The 16205-nt window shown below is 38.8% G+C and overlaps 1 protein-coding gene across 19 annotated transcripts in view; it reads left to right on the top strand.

Moving 5' to 3' along the window:
* The window catches only part of DLG2 (discs large MAGUK scaffold protein 2), a 1039246-nt gene that overhangs the window by 939152 nt on the left and 83889 nt on the right, over positions 1-16205 (top strand). For all 19 annotated transcript variants that reach the window (XM_027677513.1, XM_027677512.1, XM_027677530.1 and 16 more), the window contains one exon: positions 5283-5397. In XM_027677513.1, coding sequence (XP_027533314.1) covers positions 5283-5397 — 115 coding nt within the window. The remainder of the gene's footprint in view (positions 1-5282; positions 5398-16205) is intronic.

The raw sequence follows: 16205 nt of genomic DNA, 5'->3' as shown, positions 1-16205 counted from the left end.
TTGAAGTGATAAAGTTCTCTAATTAATGCCTTACAGGTTTGGGGGGTTTCTTACACATTGTAGTCTGTTAAAATTGGACAGTTCAAGTTTAAGTTTTCATTTAAGTTTTCATTTAAATTTCTACTCTTTAGTAAATCTGTTATCATCTATAAGCAAATGGTGATTATCCTGACTTACACAGAAAAGCAAATATTGATACCTGCTGACAGAAAGAATTGCCATCTCTCTAAAGGTGCCAGCATTAAGTGTTCAAGCTAATAAAGACTTGGACTAGGATGTTGAACTATCATTTTCACTATTGTATCATATGTCAGCATTTCAGTTTCTTAACTATGCTTTACTTGTAGGATCAGGGCTTTTCTGTTACCATGTTCTCTAAATTTAATCAATACTACAATCTTTGTTATAAACATAAAAGTGAAAAATAGCAGTAATGTAGCTTTGTAAAATTCTGCAACGTTTTCTCATAGAAAAGCTGCAGCATATTTATTCATTTATCATAGCTATTCTTTATTGCTATGACCAAAAAGTAGTGTCAAGCCATCTGATATAATATCTCTGTCTTTGCTGATTTTAGATTTAGAAATTATTTGATTTTGTAGTTTGCTTTCTTGCATTCAGTTTTAGTCTTCCAAATGCATCTAAGACTTCCAGGAGTTTTCTTGTATGGTCAAATATCATACCCTTTTAGGCCATTTCTGAACTCACTTGGAGAATTTTAATTTAAAATTTCAATACACTGCTTATATTAATAGAAAAGTACTCCCCACCACGTAGGTACCCACTTGCACAGTTGTTAGAGGGGTTGGCAGGATTTTAGGTGTCTAAATCACTTCAGCAGTGAAAATGTTGGTCACTGCATCCCCTCAGATGCCAAAGTGGATTAGACAAGATTTTGTAGATCATAGTTTTGATCTTGGCCAGCTAAACATGAAGTCGAAGTGTATTACTCTTTGGGTTTGGGAGTTCAGATTTTTTTTTAATGGGGCTGGCCATTTGCCTTGCTTTGATTTCTCAGTATGTGAGCCAAGGAGAAGGTTCAAGGTGTTTGAAGTTTACTGCCAAAGATCTGTCCTGTCCTTTCAACATGTCCAAGTGCTTTGGAAAGGCAAACAATTGATATTTGAAGGTTAGAATATGTATGAGTCCTAGATATAGCACTTGGTAAGGTGTTGGAATGAGTAGAAGGAAAAGAACCAGCTCTCTGTCCATCTATTCCATCTAAGGAGTCCTATATGAAGTAGACAAACATCAGTTATTCAAACTGGTGTCTGTATTTAATAAACAAGCTGTTTTGGCTTTGGCTGGCTTGGGGGCAATTCACATTGTAGCAATTCAAGCTGACCCTGCTTGCTCTCCAGACTGAACAGGGAGTTGAGCAGAGCCAACATTAGAAAACAGATTCTTGGAAAAATGGGGATTTGCTTGAGGCAGCATGCAGAGCCCAACATGCCAATGCCAGAGCCCTGGAAGTTTGTCTTGTTGTCCCTGTAACTTGGCCATTCCTCAAAGCAGCAATCTCCTCTCCTAAATCCAATGTCACTAGCTCCACCTCTCCAGGGACAATGAGTTGTATCTGTGTCTTCTGGACAGCCAATTTCAGGTCTACCTGCTCTGCTATGAGCTCTGAGCCAGCTCTAAAGTGCATTATGAACAAACACTTCCCTCCATCCCTTTTGCCCTGTTTCTTACAGCAACAATCCCAGTGCCACAGGCCAGCACAAACCATTATATCTTCTGGTCTGACTTCAGCGATAATACAGGTTACAGTCTGCTCACCCATTTGCCCTTTTAGTCTAGCATAGCTTTATCAGTTTCTTAAGCTACCAGAGTTTGTTAGATCATTAGTGAATCAGGCAATGGGTAGGATCTTTGCAGATGGATTTCAATAAGTCAAATTTGGGAATTTTTGCTAATTAAGCATTCCAGCAGCGACACGTTCTTTGTTCTCCCTTTCTTGAAAGAGCATGAAATTAGTGAATCACCTTTAACTGTATTTTTTTGTCATCATGTCACAACTTTAGTGTCCTTTTAATTGTGTAGGAGCCTTGCAAGTCAGGTCCAATGCTGAATTTGAAGGAAGCATGAAGTGTTTTTCTGGACTTTAGCACTGCCCTTATTCACACCTAACAAATGCAAAGCTATTAGGAATCAGATCCCCTGGAACGATCACACTCACAAAGAAGTGTTAAGAAAAAAGGACTTTTTCTCAGTAGGCAGAACTACTCTGATGGCAGAGTATCGCTGTTTCTGTTCAGATTTCAAATGCAGCTGTCACTATACTATCTAGGAATCAGTAGAACTAGGAGGGCTGAGTTTAAAGAAGTTGATCTGAGCTGTATTGATGGCCGTACAATTTCTGGTCTAGGCATTTGTCAGGAGGAAGGGAGGAGTTTACATTTCAATATTTTTTATGCATAAGTATGAAGAAGGTACTGCGGAAAAATATGGTCCCGTAAATTTGGTTATTTTCAAATTATCTATGTATTTCAATCCAAAGGAAGAAACATCTCAAGAACACAAAGGAACAGAATATCATTAGTACTTCAGTATTTTTTGATATCAAGCAGGGAGCAGGAGCTTGAACCCTGAATTTCCATCACACTCTTATTAGACAATTTTTAAGATGTATTGTAGTTTCAAGAGGTCTTCCAAAAAGAGAGAGCTTACTGAATTTAGAATAAATTTACAGTATGTTAAAATCAGTTGAATTACAAGTGTGCTCTGACGTCAGAACACAGGTGATAATATCATCATCTGACCAAGCTGTAGTCATTTGAGTATCTCATGAGCTGATGTTGCAAATAGCTGGATGCTGTGCTAGAGAGAGTCGGATTTTCAATCCTCTGTTCTCAGTCTCCAGATCGGTGTCTAAATCTGGGATTTACTCCTACACCTCACATACACAGTCAGCCTAGGATGTAGTTGTTTATTAAAGGGAAAGTTGCTCTGCTGTAGATCACTCATATCTTTAGCTTTGCCCAGATGTAAAACATCAAAGAAGCTGAGTTACACTGTATGTTCACTGTTTTTTAGAGTGTATCCACCATAAATAAAAAAGACCTAGTAACAACCCTTAAAATTGTAATATTCTGTCTATATACATAGGACTGATACTGTATGAGGAAGAGAAACATAAGCGTTTGGTATTTAAGATCACCTTTCCTATTCGCAAAGAAGAAATGTTAGATTTGTTATAATGAAATATAAGCTAAACAAAGCCTCGTTCAGAAGAAGATTATTTAGTAAATAAATTCTAAAGCAGGGGATTAGAACAAATAGGACTCAGAGCAAACTTAAATCCTACACTGGGACAAACATTTCAAAACTGAACTCTGCTTAAAAAAACAACACAGGTTTGTAGGAGCCTTAGTTCTACTGAGGATTTGGGCTTTTAAATTTCTGAGAAGTTTGAAGATGTACCCTAGGTGAATGAAATGAGCAAGAAACAAGCAACAGAATAAATCTAAAATACCATCTGCATGTGGGAGTGTCTCTTCTTCTGACATACAGAATTTCAGTTGCAGTCAGTGAAATCATAGGTATGTGGGAAGACTGAAGAGTCTTATACCGCAGCAGTGGTTCCCAGTTGACTAGCAAAGTAGCCACTGTCACTTAACAGACTGAGTAGGCAATGCCAAGAAAGGTCAATGGCAGATAGGTAAGGGGAAGTAAAATGTGTCAAGGATGAAGAAGGGGAAAAACCCAAACACAAACCCCCAAATCAAATCTCTCTGCTAAGCCAGCTTGAAGGTAGCTAGTGTTTACGTAAAATGTGGGATCTTGCAAAGGTCAGGTGTTTTTATCCAATGAAAAGTTAAAGGGCTCTGAATAAAATAAATTAGTTATTGCAAAGCATCTAGACATTCTGGGAACTGAGCCAGTGGGAACAAATGATCAAACAAAAATAATGTTGAGATTTCTACTAGGAGAAAATGCTAATATTGCTGTCTTACAGTGTTCTCATGTAGCTCAAACAGCAGCTAACAGGATGCAGGCCAATGGGTTATAAATGCACTGTAAAGATTTATTTGCTTAAGCTGAGAGGTGGTGTGATCTGATGGAATGTATCTCCAGCCTTTAAGGGAGGAAACATCGCATTGCTGTTTTACTTGTGCTCTAGCCTTTCTGTGGGGAAAGGAATCCTTCTTTTGAAGGCATCAGTGGAATAAGACATTGAGGTGCAGGAAACATCTCCTCTTTGCTGGCATCAGTCTGCAACATCTTACTCTTCAAAGTGTCACTGACTCATTGAAACGTATTGTGTACACTCTTCTCAAGTTAGTCTCCTAGCTCGCATCAATAGATTTCCTGAGCTTAGGTTGAAATATGACTCTCTTTGTGGTTGGAGCATTGCCTGTAGGTTGTCAGTTAAAAGGAATTAGAGTTTGTCTCCAAAACTTCAACCTTTCCTCTTGCAAACCAAAACTCAGCCCATTAGGTCGCACAACGAGCAAGGGGAACATGCCAGCAGAAGGGACCATTGACCAAGCTGTACAAGGGCTGGGTCCTGTCAGCAAGGAGCCTTACCAAATGATACACTTCTAGCTGAATCCTTGTTCCAGTGCTGATCCCATGTTGTTGGTCAGCATGTCACAACATTTTACAAAGCTGCCAGCAGAGCTATGGAGGAGAACAAGGTGAGGAAGGTAGTTTTGTGCCATCCTTATGCAGCTTAGGTTTGGCATTTCGGGGATCACCCAACCTAAGACCAAGTTATGGCTCCACCTATTTAAAAGAAACAGAGCCCAAACCTCAGTGGGCAGAGTAAATAGGGTGGCTAATTGCTCATATAATGATTTGACAGCTGCTGTGGGGATAATTAGGCTTGGAGATATCTTCTTCAGTTTGATGGGATTTTACAGTAAATGCTTGACTCATTAATAACTTCAGTGCACCATCCCACTGCCCCTAACAACATATCAGATTGTTTGGAAGGAGGAATGATACAGTGGAAAGCTGCTTTCAACATCCTTTCCACAGACTGAGAGATATTTGGTAACACACTTAGAACCTCCTTTCCTTTCCTGAAACTGCAGTTCAGTGGGTCTAGCTATCTGACTACTCACCTAGTCAGTGCTGAAATGTTCAGGTATCACAATAAAAAAGACATTGATTTACCTAAAATGATACATTAATGCAAGGTCCTGTTAGACCTCCATTTTCAGAACATGCCTTACGTTCATTAATTTAATATCAATTTGCATTTAGCAGCCCTAATGATTATATAGGTCAAGAAAACTAAAATATCTTTATTCTCTGGGCGTTTCTTATCTCCTTAGAGTACGCTCGATTTGAGGCAAAAATCCATGACCTGCGTGAGCAGATGATGAATCACAGCATGAGTTCTGGGTCTGGATCCCTGAGGACTAATCAGAAGAGGTCACTGTATGTCAGGTAAGCAGAAAAAGCTTTCTTCTGGGAATATGTTGGCAGCTACCTTGTCTATACCAGAGCCGTGTTGTTAGTTCAGCAAGATGGGAAAGAAGTTTCAGGAGTTGCATTGAAATGAACTGAGAAATGCATCAATCTTACAAGCACAGCAGCATTAATGTAAAAATTGGATAAAAGCCCTATTTGTCCTATTGCTTAATCTGACCACTTCAAGTAATTTTCAGAGTGTTATACCTTTATAGTGACTTGGGTTTATGAGATAAAAATTTCTTCCCAGTTGTCAGCTCTTTCGATATCTGAGATGGATATTGTGGTATAATGACACTATGTTTCTGTGTGAGGTCTTGCCCAGACAGAGAATGATTGTTCTCAGAAAGAACACTTTTTCACCAAGACCTTTTTCTTAAAATGCAGGAACTGTTATATGCTTTTCTAAATGCATGACAGTCTGCTGCTATCCCCTTCAATATGTTTACACTTCTATCAGTCTATGCTGCAAAGAAACCATGCAAGATCAAACCTGCAAATGAAATAGTAAACAATTTGGTGTACATATATTAAATGGGGTAGCTAATAACATGTGAATTGCCTAACTGTGAGCAGTGGTTGCAGTTTCGCTTTGACTGTGCAAGTCTATTGCCGTAGTCTTTGCTGGGTGAAAGACTGGATGTTGCCCAGTTGCCCCAGCAAAGTTCTTCACTCATACCTTTTGGAACTCATGGAGACTATGGAACTCTGTGCCAAGTATTTTAATAAACTTTATGATTATGCTTCTCTAGGCTTTCATTTTCATCCCCCCTACTTCCCCCCCCCCCTTCCCCCAGCCTCCCCATGCTCAGCATATAATTTGAAATTCCTGACAATCATGAAGTAGAGGGAAGCAATTTGTCAGCCTCTAGGCAGTGATAATTATTCACAGGGGAGCTAATTCAGGTGATAACATTGCAGAGATCCAATTAAGGCTAAATTCTACATTTTGTCATTATGCTCTCAGTGTGAAGGGGTAAGGTAGCAGAGAAGGAAGGGAAAACTTAAATGTTAGCATGAATGGTCTTATTCTGGTGAGCAGCAACCACATGAAGTACTAATTGGTACTGTTGCCAGAAGAAGCAAGGACTGAAAGAATAAGGATCGCTGTTACCTGTGGTCTTGCTGTTGGGCAAGGTCAGGTTGGAAGTGTTCTGGTTTTCAATGCATCTCTAACCTTCTCTGACCTGAATTAGTCTTTTTTTCCAGAGCAAACACAGAGTGACTTTTTTGTCAAGAGCTTTGATCAGCTCCCTGAATGTGCATTTTATGAAAAGCTACAATTGGATGTGTAGAGATAGTCCAAGCTTACTTTGCTTGGGGTAAGCAAGGAAACTAAAATGTGGGGAACAGTGGTACAACAAGTCCAAGCCAGTAACTTCAGGTTAATTTCGGTTGTCCCAGGTATAGAAGGCTTAGACAAAATTTATTAAAGAAGCCCTGCTGTTAAATCGTGAGGACTCCCGCTTTTGTCCTGCAGGTTTTAATGATTGGCAAAATGAGAATATTTATATAAAATTAATCATTTATTATTACAAATGATCAGATAAAAGATCTTAATCCAAATTATTTACTACGCAATATAAAAGCTAAAACTACCAGTAGTATAGTATAAGATAGGATAGTGCACTATATTGAAGCAATTATTGAAGCAATTATATTAAAACTAGCAAAAAGGAATTAATTATTAGAGATTTGATATAATTCACCCATATCAACGCTCATGGGGAGATCTCTTCCTCTCAGCCTCGAGGAGTATCCTTGGAGGGTGTCCCCACACAAGGGAGGAATCTCTACACCAACACTTCAAGAAGGGTTATGTTAGAAGAACCTAACTGTATGAAAGGGGACTGGACTTCTATAGCATAAAGTGGTTGACTGCTAGTCACACATTTACAGGCCAGCTCCCATCTTATCTGTCACGTCCAACTTCGAAAAGCAGAATGTGTGCGTGGAGTTTAGTTGAACAGGGTGGTTTTAGCATTTCAATACCAAAACAGCACCCTGGCGCCACCAGTAACTCATCACAGATAACTTGCATGATAGCTTGCATTGTATGCATTCTCTGATTGGATTCTAGGCCTTGTTTGGGTAGGCCCTCCTGCCACATCAGTGTACACATAAAGGGCTAACACAGAGTCCTGAACAACTTACTGGTTTGCACTGCAGCAAAGCTCAATTACTCCTGTATCAGTATTGACCTGGTAAACTCTGCTGAGAACTGAGGCTTATTAACTTGCACACTGAACCAAGCTGAGATATCTGTACTGCATCTGGACTAGTCTAGTTTTTCTGTATAGTATTGCTCTATGTGCACCAATGAGCCTGGTTTTCTGCTCGTTTATGAAGTCTGGCTGTGGTCTGCCTCGCTAAAGCTGCTATGCCCTGGTGCTTCACTACAGGAGTCTTTGATGTCTTAGCTGCTTATGTAAATAGCACTTGCCAAACCATAAATGCAAAATCTGTTCTTCTATTCCAGACTTGTTCCAAGAAATGCCCCAAACCTCTGAAGCAGAAACCCACAAAAGTCTCAGTCACCTTTGTTAGCATATATTTTTTGCAGTCAAATCCACACAGGTGGCTGTGTCCATGTCTGAGCAGTCTGTTTGAGAGGCTTTGTATTTTACATATTATTATAAAGTGTTTGTAGTGTAGTAGCACCTTCAACATTGTGCCCGGCACTGTTAGTTCAACTCATGTACAATAGTTAGAAAGGTAGCTTATGCCTCAGTTAGGCACTAAGGAAAAAATAAATGTTTGTTCAGAAATGTGCTTGTTTTCAAAGAAAATTTTCTCTTTATGGATGAACTCTTTACAGACAGGGACTCATGTAAAAAGCTGGGATCTAGCATTTGGTTTCTGTTCTTACAACTCAGGGCATGTCTCTTTCAATGGATTATTTTGGTCAGCATGTGCAAGAGAACTTGAGGCAAATTACCATATGTTGCTGTAAATCTGTAACTGTAATGCCAAGTTGATGATTCAAGTTTGCTGTTTTCCTTTCTTTGTAGTGTATGTATATAGTAGTGTATGATGTAGTGATTCTGCTGTCCTTCACTGAGTGTGCCAAGCATAGTTTTATTTTTTTTTTTAGCTAGAGAGCTTAATCAAAGTAAATAAGTATACTCTAGGCAGCACTGGGAAATAAATTAAGATCTATATAGGTTGCAATAATTGAAAATGTGTCATTATCTGCTCATAGAAAAGCCAACAAAAGAGGATGAGAAAGAGTACAGATATGCCAGTGGATGCGGGGTTCAGTGGATGCAGGGTTTCTTCGTTAATTTACAGTCTGTGATTTCCCCATCCCACCCCTACTAAAATAGCATAGCATTGAGATATATGAAAGATAATATATTAAATGAAGTGAAGTAAAATGTAATATGGGTTAAAGGGTTGAATGTGAGACTAGAAGTAGATGGCTGAAAGCAATTTAAAGTCACACTTAAGGACTGTATAAAACACAGGAAAGATCAAGAATTATTTGTTCAGAGAAATTGAGTAGTTCTTTGACATGATCTATCTGTGCATACTCTGGTGTTTCAGATTTTTCTTATTTTTTTCTTTCTTTATCCCAGTCTGTCCTTCTGATGCCTCCTGAAATATTTCCCAGGAGTTTCCTGATGTTTTTTTTTCAGTACTACGTGTTCCTTTTGTATCACAGACCCTGTATCTCTGTTTGGGATGTCATCAGAAAGTTCACAATACTAAAGGCAAAGTGTGACACTTTAGGGGAGAATGGAGCAGTAGGAAGTGCTGTGAATCCTTTTGGGAACGCAAAACCTCTTTGTCACTAAATCTCTCTATTGAGGAAAAGAAATACAGAAAGAAAAGCAGAAATTGAGAGAACCAATATGAAACATAGCAAATGTTATTATTATGCTTTATTTGATTGTGAAAGTGAATTAATTTAAATTGAATTCAATAACTGAAGTAATAGGCTAAAAAAAATTCAGCTATTATCATTTTGAAGTCATTGGAATTCAGTCATCAGTTCATGATGAACAAGGAAAGTAAACAAAACCATCACCAGCTAAATGTTGTGCTATATCCATATATAGCGGGATCTTTAGTGGTTCATATGCAAATTCATGTCTTCCTTACTGTCTTTTTGGCTCAAGGTTTTAAAATCTGATATCTGATCTTGTGAGATTATATATTTGTCTGTCTTGAAAAAAGTATATGCTTTGCTTTATCCTTCTAAATCCATATCAACAGTCAAATTTTTCAGGCTATGTGTGGTTACTCTTGCTACTCTTAGGAAATGCCAGATCGTGTTATTTAACTCATAACCTGTGGATCATGACAGGCTTTTGAAGAGTTAAGCATCAGAGAAGTACAGTCCTTTAAAAAGTTTTGTGAATTCGAGCAGCCACTGAAACTTTAAAATAAAATTGTCAAGCTTTGGAGAAAACTGAGAGCTTAAGGTCTTTTGCTGTTGATTTACTAGGTTCCTTCCGAGCTTAAAGTACTTCTGCTAGATTTGTGAGGGTAAAACTAGATACTTCCGTAATTGCTACTAGACCTACAAAGAAAAGGTTTTCAGGAATCATCTGACTGCTGTCTTAGAGTCTGTTGTTGGTTTACAGAGTCACTGCACCTTTTAAGGCTTATTAAAACTAGACAGCTTCTGAAATAATGTTTATGTTTATATTTAAAAACTCCAGTTGTCCAAAGCCTCAACCAGTCACTGTGGAGATGTATCACACTGAAGAAAAAACTAAAAAGTTTCACACCCTCCCCAGCCCTTTCATTGCCACTTCACCGTTTAAAATCTGTTCAGTACCTTCAGTGACCAAACATCATTCCACCTCATAATGGCTCCTTGCTGCCGTGTATGAAGGGACTGATTGAGATTACTGAAATGCATGTATTTCAACTTCAACACTTCTTTCAAATATATCTGCACAATGTGAATGGCACAGTTGGCTGTAAAAGTGGGGGTGGAAATCGGGGCTGGGACAGGACTGGATCCAGCTATAATGTCGGAAGAAGTGGCTCTGCAGCTGCCTCTCCACTGTGCCGGGAAGGCTAAAGGGGGATGTGGGCCCCAGGGCAGAGCTTGTTCCTGATAAGATGAAGAAGCTTATGATCAACATTTTTGTTCCAGTCCATGCTGCATTATTTATAAATACTGAGCACAGTGCAAAGAGGTGCCTCTTAGTCCAGTATATTTTTGTCTTCTTCTAGCTGGAATTAGTGTTTCATAGCTTTGATAGATATGTGCTGTGCAAACACATAGTATTATGTGTTAAAAATTAATTTGTTCTGGTTCATTTTTTATTGAGCCAAGAGGAACAAGAATCTGAAGATTTTCCATAGTAACTTAGCAGCAGAAAAACAGAAGCCAAGGCTGAGGTATTTCTGGTTGTTTACTCTAATTCCCAGTACAATGAATTCTACATTAGGTATTAGATACCTTTATACAGATATCCTGAACTTAGAAATTAGAATGTTGCTGTATCATAGAATCACAGAATGTTTTGGGTTGGAAGGGACCTTAAAGATCATCTAGTTCCAATCCCCCTGCCATGGGCAGGGACACCTTTCACTAGAGAGACTTTGATTTTCAACAAATCATGGAAATTCTCAGTTATGAAGTTTGTAGAGTTACAACTGAAGTTTGGTTGAGGCAGTTTGTGAAGACTGAATCTGGTATCCAGGGCTGGTTTTATGCAATGACTGTTAAAGCTGCTGTTCCATTTCCCTGTCTTCTTTGAGGCAGTGAACCCCCACGGGACACTGAACTTCAGGTTAAGGCTCCATGAGCAAAATTCTCCTGGGAAGCTGCACAGCTGGTTGCAATGCAGTCTGAAATCCACAAGAGAAATGCAGCTTTTGGAGACATTGCAGTAGCGAAACCTGAACACGTGATAATATCAGACTGGGTGACGGAAAGCTCTACTATATAGGACTGGAAGGAGAAACATGATAAAGATACAATTGCATCAGGGGTTTTCAGAAGAAGGTACTGAGGGAACTGGAGAGACATATGAAATGGCCATAATTAAATCCTCCTTACAAAGAGAGAGAATATTTTTCTTGAAAGATGTATGTGTGTATATATATATATATATATATGTAAAGAAAATCCAAATGGATATGTTAGTGTTAAATACATGCTATATCTACATACACATTGCAAAATTTTTCACTTAAGCTAGTTAGTTGCCTAGTATCTCTCTTGAATCAGTGGAGTGCACTTGGCACTTTCAGAGTACAATTCATCTCATCCAGAAGTAGACATGGAAAATTGCTCAGGCGAATCATGCCCTAAAAATGCCTATTTCTCACAGCTGAGTGGAAGGAGCCTCAGGTGATTAGCTGAGATGTAAACATCTATATTAGAGACACTTCAAGTTGTGTGACCTGAATCCCACCCACACTGAAAATCTTTCTCTGTCGCTCTCATACACAGAGAGTATTCATATACATACCTAGAAGAAGCTGTAACATCAGGCTCTCCGATTGTTGTCTCTGCATTCTTCTGCAACGTGGCTTTGAAACATCGACAGTCTTGTTTAATTAAGCTAGTTTGTTCCCCATATTCTTATCCCTCAGGATTCCTTCCGAATTCATTTGTCACTTTAGTTAGTGCTACTGAGGATCCACATACGCTCAGTGCATGGTCATCAAGCTGGATGAGTTTATGACTCCAGCATCTCACTGTAGTTTCTTTCAGTATTCGGAACATTGTAGGTCAATCCAGATTTCTGGAGAGCAAATGTGAGTTTGGCACCTAGACATTATTTTTTGGTTTTAATGAGGAAACAGCTATAGCTTACATAGCTATGCCTGTACTTTAATGGCATGATACAACCATTAGAATTCCCTTTACTGAGCAGTAAGTGGAGGAAAATGGAATTTTAGTACAATTTGTTCGCCTATCTCAGATTCCTAGGCAATTGAATGGTCCAAATTATAGCACAGAGTGGAAACATGCTTTCAGAAAATCTGTCATAAATGGTATAATGCAGACATGTTTGGAAATGGCCAGATAGGTACATACATAAACTACAGTCCTGAAATGGCTTATTGGACTTGAAATTCCTTTTCAGACTAGAAAATTGAAACCTGCTTGGGACATTACTCATTTCACACATACTGGTTGAGTTTCTGAATATTCAATTACTACTTTTTAACAGTTCTTCCTCTTAATATAGATTTTTTTCCAGATCCTCCTGGCACTAGTATTCTCATTGGCTTCAGTGAGAGCTGCTTGAATTCAGAACCAAGAAAATAGTGTAAATCTTTATATTTCAAAGCAAGGAGGGTCCTTCTGTGTGCTTGAGAGACCATTTCCCCAGGGGGAAGTTTAGAAGCTGAACAGTATCACTGAAAAGCTATTCATCGGGTCTTCATTAATTATCAGAAACACAGAAGAACAGCGAAGGTTGAGGGATATGCTGGAATATAAGAATCACCTAAGGCAATGGGCAATAAATCCAGTAGTTATTATTTATTACTTTGAATGTCGTGTTTAGAGTAAAAACATCTAAATTGAAGAAGGAAGAAGGAAGATGACACCAACTCTTGTCTTTGGCAAAGCAAATGTAATATTTTCTTACAAAATTCAAACTGTTTATGTGCTTAGAGGCATTTACTAAAATTACCATGTTCATCATTCTTCTGCTAAGAACAGAGTAAAGGAGAAATTAAAAATTTCAACCGAAAATTGAAGAACAGAGAATATCTGGAGAGAAACTGTTTTGTTGGGGTTTTTCTTAAGGTGACCTCTCACTGATGTCAGGAGGAGCTGTGATCATTTCACACATCTGTGTATTATGTCAGTGAAATTTTGACAGGTCCTTAACTGAAGTGTCTTAACAAAGACTCAAAATGGTGATGCCACTCTTAGCTGAAAGATGGATGTGAGAATTATTAATCTTGGACTACTCCCAATTCAAAGACCTTCAGGCTTATAGTTTGATGGCATTCTGGTGCAAAAAAACCCAGCCTGAAATGTGATGTTATAAATACAACAATATGCCTCACCAATAACCTAGGACTGTGAAAATCAATTTATTTGATATATAGTCAGTTGAAACTATTAGTCACCTCATAAGCTACTACAGTTTTTCCTAACACTTACTGCATTTCTTATTCATCTGATACTTTTTTGCAGTGTTGATACTAATGAACAGCTAAGGAAAAGTGAAGTTTGTTTGCAATTTTTGATAACATTTAACAGACAAAGAAGAAGCAGTTAATGGAGAGTGAAAACTGAAGATATAAACACATCAGTCAAACAGTCTCATCTCTGCATCTGACACCAGCTCTTTCCTTCACATCTTCATGTTTATCATATCTGCTGCTCTTAGGTACGAGGTATGAAATGAGTTCACCCAATTCCTTCCAGAGACGTGGGTGCGATGCAGTGTTAGCTGCAGCATGAACCAGCAGCCCAGCAAGCCTTTTATCAATGTTTCTCCAGTTGTGTTGAAAAGGGACAAAAAGCAGATTTATTTCCATGTGGTTGTGGCTTTGCAAATCATTGACTATTTTGTGTTCAAAATTGCGAGCTAATGCATGTGGAAATGAGCACCTCAAAGGACTGGCTCAAAGGACAGCCTACAGTAATCTGAGATAATAAGCTCTGCCTAAAGTTCAGAATAGAAAACAGAATATAAAGCAGCTTCTTATCAAAGCCATGCTTGCCTAATTCATTTTATCCTTATATTATAAGTAAAACTTGTTGGATTTTAAATAACTGGCTGAAACCTGGAATCATATCCTCAGTGCTGAATTATTAATGCCTGCCGAAACAGCTTTTCTATTAGCAACTTCAGAAGGCATAAGTAGTACATACTTCTGGCCATTTTCCTTATTACTCTGTTTCATAAGTTATTGAAATAATGTCCCAGAACAGGTAATGTAATGTGCTTGACATGATGTCTGCTTTACAGAAGCAGCACACCTTTGTCTTTTCTTAAGAGGTGCTTTAATAGCTTTTCATTGCACACATATTGTGCTTTCCAGTTCCCTAGAGTGACTGCCTGCTTTCTGCTTCGGAGACTAGAAAGTGTCAGCTAGAATAATATCGAAGCCAGAAGATGATGAGGATGAAGATCTTGGCCACATGTGGGAATATGATTTGTTTGAAATTTTTATAACCAAGATAGACACAATTTCAGCCTCATTTCTAAGCAGGGACTCAGAACATGATCCATCGGTATGGAGAGGGGGAGGCAAAAGCGAAGATAAACTGTCTGTGGCTTAAAATGGCTGAAAGTGAGTCAGCAAAACATGCATTTAAGCTGTGTCTGTTCTATGTAAAAAAGCAGTCTTATCCAACGAATAGTTGCTTATGATGTTTCCATGTCAACAGCTATAATAGGACCCTGTCAGTTTGTGCAGTTCTCAACTGGAAAAGTACAAGACAGTAAATTAGACCACAAACACAGAGAAGAAAACACTGAAATAAAAGCTTTTGTGAATACAGTCAAAAGTTGGAAATCTAAATATGTGCGTTGGCCCATAGCACAGTGGCCGGTTTGAGAGAAAGAAGACGCTTAGCTCTATTGAAGAGTTTTCTACCTGAAATCTTCTACAGAAAAGTCATAAAGCTACTGTAGAACATGCTCTCCAAATCAGCAGTGTTGAAACAAAGCTGAGAACAGTGTTGAAACAGGGCATAACACTGCTGAAATGGGCTGTGGGAATTCCCATTCAAAGTTTCTTTCAATAAAGATAAATGAGGAGGATCTTTCATCTTACTGCTAGGAAGTCCATCTATGAGAAGGCAGGCCAGCCAAGTTTAAGTGATGAGGCTAAGTGGGACCAGTGGGCTTTTCTGACCCTTTTACTTCTCATTAGAAATAGATATTGCTGTACTAATGCTATGGTGAGCCTGGGAGGATGGGGAATTGCCAACCTGAGTTGGGGATCATAGGGAGCTCCTCGGGAACTCCATTTGATTGGTAAGAGTATGGTGCTCGGAACACCAAGGTTGTGGGTTCGATTCCCACACACACCATTCACTTAAGAGCTGAACTTGATGATCTTTGTGGGTCCCTTTCAACACAGTATATTCTGTGATTCACTGCCATCCCACTCTCGTAACAAGGAAAAAGGTACTGATTCAGAAAAATAGGTCCTCTCAGGCATCACTGACATCATGTAGAATAGACTCTGGTTTAGATGCAGCTACTTTACTATTTTTGCTGGGAGTGGTGGTTGTGTGGTGCTGGTTGATACTTAAAGGTGGTGTCCAAGGGGACCCAGCTCAGCATGCCAGCCACAGCAGGCTGCTGTACCAGTGCAGGTTTTGCACTGCTTACCCTGTCTCTGTCTCTCTTGCACACCAGTCTCAACAAATAGGATTTGATCCTCTCTTAACGTGCCTCATATTCAGAACAAATGGAGCAAAGCATTATTTCAGAGATTAACATATCACTGTGTGTCTATATATATGTGTGTGTGCGCATCTGCATTCTTCCATGTCTCCAACTTCATCTCTTCTGAAGACTTATTGTGGCTCACACTTCTCTTGCAAATTCTTACTCTGCTTTAGCTACAAATGTAGCAAATAAAAGAAGACTATCAGAGTTATCTGGTGAAGAATTTGCCAGATGTTCCTCATTAAATAAGAATTATAATAACTAAACATTCATCCACTTTCCATAGATTCTCTTTCTTATGCTTTTTAATTGACCTTGCAGGCAACCACATTCCTTTACCCAACACACCTGCTTAGCAACACATAATACCTACTCCTATAAAAACCCCTGCTCACAGAGACAGCAAAAACGTGTTGCAATTTCTGCTCCCACATCTTCCTTCTA

The sequence above is a fragment of the Neopelma chrysocephalum genome, unplaced genomic scaffold (genome assembly GCF_003984885.1).
Source record: "Neopelma chrysocephalum unplaced genomic scaffold, ASM398488v2 Primary Assembly neopelma1_43, whole genome shotgun sequence".
Lineage (NCBI taxonomy): Eukaryota > Metazoa > Chordata > Aves > Passeriformes > Pipridae > Neopelma > Neopelma chrysocephalum.
Note: the sequence above shows the minus strand (reverse complement) of the source record. Positions and strands in the feature narration are given on the sequence as shown.